We start from the raw sequence: 12,438 nt of genomic DNA on the forward strand, positions 1-12,438 counted from the left end.
TAATGGTTTGTTCTTGTGGCTTTTCCAAGTATTTCTGCATTATGAGTCACGCTGAGCAACTGACTGGGAATGTAGGAAGAAGTCTTCTTTCACTGTTTTGATTAACTGTGTGATTGACCCTGGGCCAGTCATTTGAACCCAATCAAACAACTGTATTCATTGCTAAATAAAGATGAAATACAGCCTGAAAATATGGGTTAAAATTAGACCCTGCCACCTAATGACTCACTCTCTTACTAACTTACTCATACAAATTAGATTTTTCCTGTAACATTTCTATTCAGAGAAAATCTTTGTTATTTTTGCATAGTTATTACACATTTACATCTCTCTATCTTATTCTGTGTCACTTTACTGGTTTCAGTGAGCAGCCATGACACACTATGATGACCAGTATAAAACAACAGAACAGAACCTATCACAAAAAAATGAGAGAAAAAGTAGATTTAGATAAAGCCCTGATTGAAGTTCTACTCTGGGTCATGAGTCTACATTTTATGAACTTAGGAAAGTCAGTGAATCTGTCTCAACCCATGCTTTCTAACTTATTAATGGTAGTTACAACACATCATCTTTAAACGTCAAGGACAGGAATATGGGTACTGCTTTTGAAAACCTGTAAAAAAAACTCCTTAGTTTTATTTACCCTATAGTTTTAGGGAGAAATTATAGTGAACTATGAAGTATGTAAATAATCAAGATAAGGAAGACCTCATGATAGCAAAAATACAACTTTAAGAATGGATACTACATGTATTCAGTGCTTGCTAGAGAAATAGAAAATAAAACTAATCCACACTTAAAGAACTTTCTTATACCCCATTTTGGTCTTGTGAAGTTATAGCCCATGACAAAAATTAAAAATATTAAATGAAAGGAAAGCTGAGGAACTAGCAACATTCAACATGTGAACAAAGGAACTATTTGAAAATGGATATGATCTCTGGATCATGTAGAATTTCAAGGAAAAAAATAACAAAAAGCTGCTTCATATTCTTACCTTTGCTCTGTATTAAAGAGTGCAAAGATGTGTTTACTAGACATAAAACTCTTTTCCACATCCCGAACTTTCAGGTTGTCCAAAGGAAGCATGTACTTCTTTTCTTTTTCCTGTTATAAGAGGGAGGGAGAAATGGGGAGAGATGTTAATGGAAGAGCATGCCAATGACAACATATCACTGGTTGTTTGACACTTAATTACACTATCCTGATACCATCGGACACTATTTTGATACTAGCTACTGAGGAATATAAGTTATCTGAGACAAAAGTCTCCAGTGATTCTCAACACATGGGTTGGAAAAATGAGGGATGGGTATGGAGAGTGCCTGGGAAGGGCTCAGAGATGAAGAAAACACATGGTGCATGGTCTTCTATCCTTTCCCCTGATGTGTGTCCCTTAGATGTTTTTGAATGCTAGTTTGATATTAAGAATTTAGCCATCTGTTAATATTTAACAAAAATGTTCTGGTCCTAATTCAATGAGAAATGCCAGATGGGTTTCATTTCATGTTTTATTTGCAGCCTAAGCAGTTTTGATAGCCAGTGTTGGCAGGGGAGTGCAAGCCCAGGACCCCAGCGTGAAAATACTGCCCCCCGTAAAGAGGATAGGGCACAGAAAATACTTCCCTCCTTTGATCTAGACTAAAAATGTAGATCCTGAGGAAGAATTCCCCCATAAAACCCGTCAAAATTATGGAGCTCTTGTTTGGGAAACCCATTAGAAATAGACTGATAGGAATTAGAACAAGTTTTCCTTTAGAATGAACAAGTGTTAAAGAAAAATACAGATCCTGGAAAGGTGAGGGTTGCAAATACAACCATCCAAACTGGCAATCGTAAAGTGTATCAGATTCCAAAGAAGTACTGGATGCATTTGCTCTCAGGGCAACTTCATCCTATGTACAAATGCTTAACAACCAGTATAATAGGAGAGAGCCAAGTTATCAGCATAAGAAATCTAGTATATATCTATTCCAGGGGCATGCTAACATGGTGCTTGTTAAATAGTAATGCTCTAGATGAGGAAAAGTAGGAATGGATTCCAGAGGAGTAAAGCTTGGAGGCATAGCTGTAACTTTTAATATGCAGCTATTAATGCCTAGGGATAAAGTTCACACAATACAAATATGTTGGCAATAAGCTTAGCTGTTGCTAGAGCATAGAGACTGCTTCCTTGAGAATCTTGAGGCTAGCGGAGCTATTTTGTGCTCCTGAGCCAGCTTGTGGGTACCATATTGTGATGGGGGAGTATCACTGGCCTTGCTGTTTCTTACTCTTACTCAGAAAAAAAAAAAAAAAACAAAACAAAACCGGGCAGAGTATGTTAAACTAGCAAAAAGAGGGCTTATTACTCGACCACAAACATAAGGTTTGAAACAGATGATTAGAAAAGCTGAAAGAAGGTCAGTCCTTCAAGAACAAAATGGCTGTACTAGCAGACAACATCTTTCAAGAAAAGAAAACACAAAACAAAATGGGAGTAGAGGGAGCCTAGAGAAAGCATGAAAAGGCAAAGCGCTCCAGGGAGAGTCCAATATGTCCTACAAAAATCAGTGATGTATTCATAAATGCAAAAATTTGCTAAATAGCAAGATACATACATACCAAAAGTAAATGAGGTATCATAGTTGAATCCAACTTACTTAAAACACACACAAGTCAATCTATTTTAGGACAACCTTCTAAAAATGCCAGACTCTAGATTGAATGAAAACCTATCCAATACATAATCAAATGAAAATGCTTCAGACCCAGGGAACATTTTTTTATTGGATGTTTTTCAATGCCCTAAATTTAAGCAGCTGGATTTTTTAATGCACCATCCTATTCAATCTTTTGAAATGATGGATTTGCTTTTTAATGGGAAATCTGCAGTTCATTGTAAAGATGGAACACAATGTCCTTGGCTGGCTTTCTATAGAAGCAGGCTCCCTTTTGTACAGCATTCTTTAGCATATAGTGAAGACAAAAAAAATCCAGTTAAGTTTATGTCAGATATTAAGCCCACTGGAAACACACACACACACACACACACAGCATGGAAAATGCCCTCTTCATTTCCCATTTACTAAATGTCACTTATTAAAGGCTTTTGAGGACACATTGCTCCATTATTTCATAATCACAAATTTTGAGACTGAAAAAGAGAAGAAAAATTCTTCAGACTGATTTATTTAATTAAAGTTGTAAGTCAAGCAGAATTACACCAAGCAGCAGCAAATCTCAGCAATTAAACAAAGAATCATGGGCAGTTCTAAAGATTTTGGTGGTTTTAAGAAAGAATGACATCCTGCTAAAAGAAAAATACTACAAACAAAAGAGTCTTGAATCTGAAATAGGTAAAGTAAAACAAAAGGCAGAGCAGAGCAGGAAAAATGTAGAGAACTGCTACTTCCAAAATGCAGCATGTCTCAGCATCAGTTTAATTAATACATTTGCCAAATGATCTTTGTCAGTTCTATTAAACAACCTAATAATTGCTTCCAATATGGAACCCACAGACAAAAGGCAGCTATTAAGCATCACAGGCTAGGCAAACTGAAATACTAGGAGGTACATGGATGTTAAATATATACCAGGTTTCAAAGATTTTCTATGAAACAATAAAAGCAAACTATCTCATTAATATTTATGTTGGTTATATATTGAAATGATAATATTTTTAATGTCGGGGTAAAGTATTAGTAACCATAATTTCTCTCTTTTGTTACCCTATGGAAATAGTTGCTAGAGAATTGCAAATGTCATATGTGGCTTATGTTCAATTTCTTTACACAACAAAGAAAGGAATTTGTACAGATTTTCAAAAGCCTCAGAGTCAGCACCATTAGTGTAACGCCATCTTTTTCTTCATATTTAAATGTACAGCCTTCTTTTCCCAACACACAAGAGTAACCTGCATTACTTGCAGAAGGAGAGGTTTCTTTTAGTTCAAAAAGAGGAAACAAAAATGAAATGTTAGTCTTTCCCTACAGTCACTTTGCAAGAAGCAGACAAAATATAGGACAAAAGAAGGTATATCTGTGTGTGAAACAGACTGGACTAAGATGAAAGTTACTGAATATGGAGGAAAAGAGGAATCAAAGTGACAGGATATGGAGATTAGATGGTATACACAGTAGACATTCATTGATCTTGAAAAACTACACGTCAATGAATGACAAAGGTCCAATGAATGAATGATGCAGTACTTGACTGAGTACCATCAATGTGACTTGATTGCTGGAGAGAGCCTCATAGGATATAAGCAGAGGACTGAGTGGAGAAATAGCTCTTTTAATATGCAAAAGAGTGAGATGTCCTTTGATCCTTGTTAATTTATATAAAGGAAGTTTGATGACTTCAGATGGCTTTGATAACATATTTAATTATTTCACTTGTGTGTACCTTTCCTTATTAATAAGATAACAGAACTCTTCTAAGAGATTGAAAATTTGAAGGAGAGCTATCAGCCAGTCCTTTCTCAGCGCTGTATATTGTAATGCCTACCATAATACTTGTCACAGAAACATTCATACAACATACATTGTAAATGTTCAACTTGATTTGAGAATGTTTACTTCGCTAAGCCAGGTGTGGATTAAGATATTTGATTGTCACATATATGCGACACATACTACAATAGAAAAAAAACCCTATTTTAAAAAACCTTTTAAAGATACTATGTTATTTTCGCGCTGCAGTGAGAAAACACTTGACATAAACAATTCAAAAAAAGACATTGTTTTTTTTGGCTCATGGCTTCAGAGGTTCCTTCCATCATGACACAGAGCAAGATGGCAGGAAGCAGCCTCACCTATTCCACTCCGACTCACCATCTATCACATATTGCTGCCCATATTAGGCCAGAGCTTTCCTCTCGTATTGAATTCTATTTGAGAACACCCTCATGACCAATCCAAGAAGTATGCATCATTAATATCTTTGATGCTTCTTAATCCAACCAACCTGAATAGCAAATCAATATGTATATATGTAAATATTGTTAAATATGCACCAATAACACTATTTTAAATATATATATAGGGCCTGGAGAGTGGCCTAGTGGTAGAGTGCTTGCCCAGCATGCACAAAGTCCTGGGTTCAATTCCTTGGTACCACATATACAGAAAAAGTCGGAAGTCATGTTGTAGCTCAAGTGGCAGAGCACTAGATCTGAAAAAACCCAAGGACAGTGGCCAGGACCTAAGTTCAAGCCCAAGGACTGGCAAAAAAAAAAATTGGCTCTTTGTTAAAATTTTTCAGTGGTTTGCTCAAATGTTCTATAATATAATGACACTATTTCTCAGGCTAATGAATAGCAAGATTAGAAATAGGCCTCATGACACACTGATGAGGATACACTCAAATGTGGAGCAGAGTGGGGTTTGGTTAGAAAAGAGATTCCTAGTTTCTGATCACTTCTTTTTTTTTTTTTCCCAGTCCCGGGCTTAAGCTCAGGGCCTGAGGACTGTCCTTGGATTTTTCTCAAGGCTAGAACTCTGCCACTTGAGCCTCAGCACCACTTCTGGCTTTTTCTAAGTATGTGGTACCAAGGAATTGAACCCGGGTCTTCGTGCATGCTAGGCAAGCAGTCTACCACTAGGCCAAACTCCCGGCCCCATTTCTGATCACTTCTAAACTAATGTCATAATGATTGGTGTGTTGCTCTCTGGTACTGCACTTGCAGTATGGACCTCATTTGCCAGGTGCCTTTTCTCCCAAGGAGAAACTAGCATGCACACCGCACTGGGATGCACACCCCACTGGCAACGACCATGGCATTATCAAGGCTTGGCCTTACCAGTGATCTGTGTAGAGCACATGGGAGGTAGCACTGTGGCAGCCAAAGGACCAGTGGCTTGATGACTGTTCCACCAAAACTTGACCCAAAGACAGTCAGTGACCCACAGATTTGTCCAAGTTGAAGAGATTCCTCTTCCAGGAGCTGTAAGTGCTTTGCAAATGCTTAAAACTCATGAGATAACCTCAAGGCATTCAACTGTGAAAATTGGCTTGCTACACCAAAGATAATGATAATGACATTGATCAATATTTTTTCTCACCAAGTTTATTTTTCTCCCTTGAATCATGATAGTGAGACATTGGTTTTTCCACAAAGTTGTTATTTTTCACTTGAATCAGTGAGACTGAGTGAAAGCAGGAAAGCAAAGACATTACCCTAGATTCTAGGAAAGGATTTGGGCAGGGAGATATGTGATGGCCCCATGTGTTAATGCAAGCATTCTGTACTTGGAGTGACTGACACATAAGTTATGGAAAACATACGTATTCATTATGTTCCCTATTCCTATCCCATTTTTTAAGGCACTGTTACTTCTCAGAATAAATTCAAACTCTTCAACATGTCCACTGCAGCAGCTGTGGCATTCTGTTTCTTCAGGAAAACCAACAATGTTTTCAAATGAAACATTTTCGTTGTCTACACAGAACAGACTAGATTATACCTTCTTGCCTCTCTCTAAACTCTTTCCTCCATTGGCAGCATTTTTCCTAATTTATCACTCAACTTCTCTTTCCCTTAAAATCCTTGTAAAAGATTATCCCATTAAGTCTTCATTTATACTTTATACAAAAACAGTATAGATGACATGCTCCTGCCTTCTTTTCTCATCCCACTCCACTTACAGACTCATATTCTTGAATCAGAGGAGTCCATTAAAAATAGATTCTGACATGAAAGTCCAGTGCATTAAATAGCTTTAAAATTGATGTTCCTCTGGAAGTAAGCCTGGGGCTGTGAGCAAACCTGTCCAGTAGACTCGTCTTCTTACCTGGTAGTACCGCTAAGATATTGTCAAAAAAGCCATTTGGGGCCGGGAGTTTGGCCTAGTGGTTAAAGTGCTTGCCTAGCATGCATGAAGACCCGGGTTCGATTCCTCGGTACCACATACATAGAAAAAAGCCGGAAGTGGTGCTGAGGCTCAAGTGGTAGAGCTCTAGCCTTGAGAAAGTCCAAGGACAGTGCTCAGGCCCTGAGCTCAAGCCCAGGACTGGCAAAAAAAAAAGCCATTTGGCACTTGCATATAATCAAGTCTAGATATCTTGTCCATTGTTTGGTCCACATACTAACATTATTCTCCAGTGTTTCCTTAAGGCCCAGGACTCAGCCCTGATATTTATCTGTCACGAACTTGCTTTGCTTTTTTTCTTTATCTTTCCCCCACTAATTATAGCTCCATCTTGCTCTTCTAACTAAGCAGCCCTTGGAACCACAGGCACAATTCCCTGAACCATGCAGTTCAGCGGCTCTGTCATGCCCTACCTACATGACTGGCATTCAGATGCTCCTACCCAAGGTTTGCAAACATAGGCATTTGGTGTCTGTGAAGCATCAGAAGCTCTGGTGTTGCCAGGCCCAGCACTTGGACTCTTCCCTCCACTGCTGCTTCTAGAATTCCTCACACCCCAGTATGATCCTATGACATTACTAACATAATTTACTCTATATTATGTGAGACTTGTGTCTTATTTTCCAAACATACAAATGTGTCATCCAAGTGTGTGCCTGCTTTGTCTTTTCAACTACAAGATAAATTCATATGGACAGAAGCAAATCTGTTAGTACCATTACCCTTATGAGTGTTGATCATTGCATCAATTTTATGCTGTTACTCTGACTTTGCTACCAAGCCATAAGTTCAGGGGGTGGAAACCACTTCCACGTTAATGCTGGATGTTAATAGACAGTCAGGAAACACTTTCTGAAAGATCATATGAACAGCCCCTTCAAGAGTTGGCACAATGTTTTGCCTAGATTAGGGATGCAGAGATGATGACTGACTTGTAAAATAAAGCACCAATGCAAAAAGAGAGTCTTATAAAACATTGAGAATGCTACAATACTAGTTCCACATGCTGTTGAAAACTAAAATCTGGTGTTTATTGCTATTAAGAAGTTGCAACTATAGAGCTGTACAAGTATGAAACTCATAATATGAACCGCCCATCATTTAATTTGGATTTTAATCCCCTACTTTAATCAGAACTACATTATGAATGGTAAAGAACATCTGTGAACCAGCGGGTTGCTATTAAATGATATTTCCTTAGATTTTTCTCTCTGGTACTGAAGAAATTGCTCATGTTCAATGAACTCTCTAGATAAGCCCAAGGAAACTCCGTAGTGTCTAAGGCATTGGCCTTCTGGCCCTGGAATGGGACTATCATGGAATATTTCCACTAGGTTGGAGAACTGGTCACCCTGGCCATTTTCCCAAAAGGAAGATGTGCCAATTTTCTGGCTCCCACCCACTCTTTAAGTCTAGGTCAATGTCTATATTCTCTACAATGCTGTTTGACCATAACAGGGCTCCTTCCTCCATTGTCATGGCATTCTTGGGCAATATGTTTTGTTTTACTTTGCATAAATTGTCCTATATTTTCAGATCCATCTATTATCTTCAAAATGAGGCATTTCTCTACACCTAAGGTACTAAAAATATTCAAGCTTGAAAATGAAACAGACCAAGACGGGGGGGTGGGTAATGGGTACCAAGACATGTGAAAGGGTATCAATGTATGTGAATTAATGCACCTCCTATCTGGCAAATATCATGTAACTCTTTTATTAATTACAATAAAAATATTTTAAAAAAAGAAAATGAGAACAGAAAAACTTGTTTCTTCTTAAATTTTTATGCTTAGTCTGTATATTAATCCTTAAAGAATATTCAGTTGTAAGCATTTGTACAACGCACAAGACTAATAACAAGGAACATACCAAATAAAATATACTGAAAGGACTCAAGGCAAAGATTGTTAGATTGGTCACATAAAGACTTCACTTCACCTTCCCCAAAGCTCACTATCACAAAAATAAAAAGAAGACCAGGAGCTTTGGTCTAGTGGTAGAGTGCTTGCCTAGCATGCACAAAGACCTCGGTACCACATACATAGAAAAAGCTGGAAGTGGTGCTAGGGCTCTAGCCTGGAAAAAACCCAAGGATAGTGCTCAGACCCTGAGTTCAAGCCCCAAGACTGGCAAAAAATGTAAAAAGAATTTTTAAAAAAGATATTGATTCATGAGGAGGAAAACAATGAGAAAGGCAAATACAAAGGACAAGAGATCTTCAAAACTTTGGGAAAAAATGACAGACAAATATGCACCAAATAAAAGAAGAGTTATCCCTAAATATCTGAGAGGGAAGAAATAGAGGAGAAGCCACCCTATTTGGGTTCTATCCTTGAAGTACCTGGAATTTCTAAAATAGAATGTAGTTTTAGGGCTGAGGAAATGGCTCATCTAAAAGTCTTTATACAGCACTATCTGGATCCACTGTTAACACAGAGTCACTGCCTATGCCCACAGCATGCCATTTCCACCTCCAGCAGGACATAGAAACAAAATATACCACAGGTATATTTCAGGTTCAGAGGCACCAGGCTGGTTAGGAGCAAGAGGTGAGATTTCAAATAGAAATTAACCAGGCATTGGTGGCTCACACCTGTAATCCTAGCTATTCAGGAGGCTGAGATCCAAGGAGTGTGATTCAAATCCAACCCAGGCAGAAAAGTCCCTGTGAGACTCTTATTGCCAATTAACCACTCAACAATTGGAAGTGGCCCTGTGACTCAAGTGGTAGAGCACCAGCCTTGAATACAAAGAAGCTCAGGGACAGTGTCCAGGTTCTGAGTTCAAGTCCCACAACCAAAGAAAAGAAATAATTGAAAGTCTACATTCCTGCCCTGCCCCAGAAGGTCAGCAGCCACATGGATTTTTCTGTCTGCACACTAAGATAGTGGTCATTCTCTTAGAAAAGAAAAAAAAACCCATAGAACTAAAAATGTAATGAAAAAGCATCCAAATACTAAAAGTTGAATGGAAAAGTCAGCTTGCTTCCTGATAATCTTTTAGGCCTTGTATCCTGCAAGTTCCCCCACATGTGAAGTTTCTTAAGTGCCTAATATTACCGACTACATAGATCATATATGTCAAGACGATTAACTGAAGTGGATTCTGAGGTTGGGACCTCTCAACACTTACTCCCATCTCCCTGCAATGTTTGAGTTCCAGTCAAATCTTCCCTTTCTAATCTTGCTGTTCCAGCTAGGGAACCAAATGAGATAAGAATTTCAGCCAATCAGACAAGCTCATGCCAGACCATTCAGAATAAGAAGCATGAAAGCCCCCCAAGTGAAAGCTGGGCAAGGCGTACAGCACCTGCTTGTGTTGGCCTGGATGCTCGCAGAGGTGGTGTGGCTCTGGAGTCGGCAGCTAGAGCACCATCGTGGCTTCTGATGTGGCGCCGCTAGATTGGTGGGGGCAGAAAGAAGTTCCTTGGCAGCCTCGGTTCCGGAATTTACTTTCTGGAACTACTTCTGGAAACCCAAACTAGTTCTATATTTTTTTTCCTTCTCAATGCTTCTTGGAGTTATTTATCCCCCGTAATAAATGCTTTTCTACTGAAAGTAGCTAGAGAAGATTCCATTGTTGGCCATTAAAAAGTCTGAAATCATAGCAGTTACATCTAGTAAACTAGTGTTTTTAGGACTTAACCAAAGTGGGAAAGCAAAACAATAGAATTAGTAAGACTACAGAGATGAAATAAAATCTTCTGCAAAGCAAGTATCTTTTTGTGAGTGTGTATTATATGCTGTGTAGGGTTGCAATTCCTAAACTTTTCAAAGAAAGAATCTTGGATCAGGCTGGGGGCGGGGAGGGGGGAATTTACATACAAGCCAGGCTCATGTTTGTAATCCTGCTACTCGGATACTAACATCTCACTTCAAAAACAGCCCAGACAGGAAAGTTTGTGAGACTCCAATCTCCAATAAACTACCACCACCATCAACAACAACAAAAACCAAAATGGAGCTAATGGCTCAAGTGCTAGAGTGCTGGCCTTGAGCAAAAGCAGCTCAGGGTCAGTACCAAGGCTCTGAGTTCAAGACCCAGCACATAGAAAATTACACACAAAAAAATAACATATATGTGGAATCTAAAATTAAAAATTCTAGTATGCTAAAAGGGATGGCAAAAGTCACTTCACAAGAAACACAGTAAGGTAAAAGATGCGAATAAGACAGAAAGGAAAATTTCTAGTGGCAAGCCTGTGCATAAACCATTACAAACTACCTCTCCAGAGTTGTGCATTTCACGGGCTAAATTCCATTACGAGTAAGGTAAGTACCAAGATTTATTTGTGTTTTGTATCTTTTCAGCTAACTAGGAAGGAAAAGATTTACTCAGTGTCACACTATAGGCTAAAGGCACTTTAAATGGGCATATTTTAGAATCTTATCAGTGACATTTTTCTTATTGCTTTCTGTTATCCCAGACAAGGCAATTTATATTATTTTTTTAAAGAAGAAATTTTTAAATGTGGGATAGTAACTGAAAAGCTGGTGTGTGCTATGATACTTATTCCTACTATTAAAACACAAAGCTAAATATCCTTTAAATCTGACATATGTGGTTGCCCATTAAATTGCAAAGTGAATGGGGAAAAAAACAAACCACTGAATCTGCAATCGTGCTTACTCAGTAACAGCCTTAAAGTACTTATTAATCATTCAACATTCTATGCACATAGCCTTTTGGGTGCACTTATACTAAAGCAAAGTGTTAGTTTGGCCAAAGTATTCCATACATTTGTAAAAGTTTGACTGAAAGCACCCTGTTTACAAAACCAGTATGTTTCTGACTTCTCTGAGAAAATGGGGGTCAGGAAGGCATTGTACAAATAAAATTCTTTTGACAATTCCCAGAACTCGGTAGATGAATGATTTAAAATTCCCCCCATCATTGGTTACTGAGCACCAAACAAAACCCAAGGTTGATATTCCCTACCCCCTCCTGACCCCATCATCTCAGGGTGGAAACACTGAAATTGAGGGCAGTACTATAAGGAAAAATGGACTTGAGCCTTCAACCAAAATACCGATGTTTTTCTGAAGTATTTTGAGCTGTCTTTTTTCCTAAATGTTTCCATCTGCTAATATCAAAATAATTCAGTGAGGTGCACTGGGAGAGGGAAAAGCCATGGATGACCATGAGCTTGTCTCGCCTGTTCCACGAAGTGAAGAGTCTCAGGATGAAACAGGGGAACAGGGGCCTCCTGGCACCTTTTGAGACTCAGCCCTGGACTTCAGATAATTCTTGGCTGCAGTGCTACAAGCACAGCTGGTGGTCTGCAGCTCAAACAAGTCCCTGTGAAGAAACAGCTTGGACAAAGGAAAAGAGCTGCAATAGTCCCTCCATCAAACCTGTGACTCCGAGCCTGCCCACTGATTTCTGGAGCAAGGGTGAAATACACACACACACACACACACACACACACACACACACACACACACACACACACAACAGGATAGGAGAAAGGAAGCTGTGGAGGAAAGAAAGGAACCAAGGGAGGGAAATGAGAAGGTCCATCTGTGGAGAGGTCCTTCACTGGGCTACCCAGAGCCAGAAATGCTCTGCTTCCTATGCACGCT

At 38.9% G+C, this 12,438-nt stretch overlaps 1 protein-coding gene across 8 annotated transcripts in view; it reads right to left on the bottom strand.

The window, feature by feature from the left end:
- The window catches only part of Dnm3 (dynamin 3), a 485,204-nt gene that overhangs the window by 145,610 nt on the left and 327,156 nt on the right, over positions 1-12,438 (bottom strand). For all 8 annotated transcript variants that reach the window (XR_016536837.1, XM_090340431.1, XM_090340434.1 and 5 more), the window contains one exon: positions 1,001-1,110. Coding sequence is in view for 7 of the 8 variants with exons in the window: in XM_090340431.1 (XP_090196557.1) it covers positions 1,001-1,110 (110 nt within the window). In the remaining variant the exon portion in view is untranslated. The remainder of the gene's footprint in view (positions 1-1,000; positions 1,111-12,438) is intronic.

This window comes from Megascapheus bottae, chromosome 10 (assembly GCF_031878675.1).
Source record: "Megascapheus bottae isolate mThoBot1 chromosome 10, mThoBot2.hap1, whole genome shotgun sequence".
NCBI lineage: Eukaryota > Metazoa > Chordata > Mammalia > Rodentia > Geomyidae > Megascapheus > Megascapheus bottae.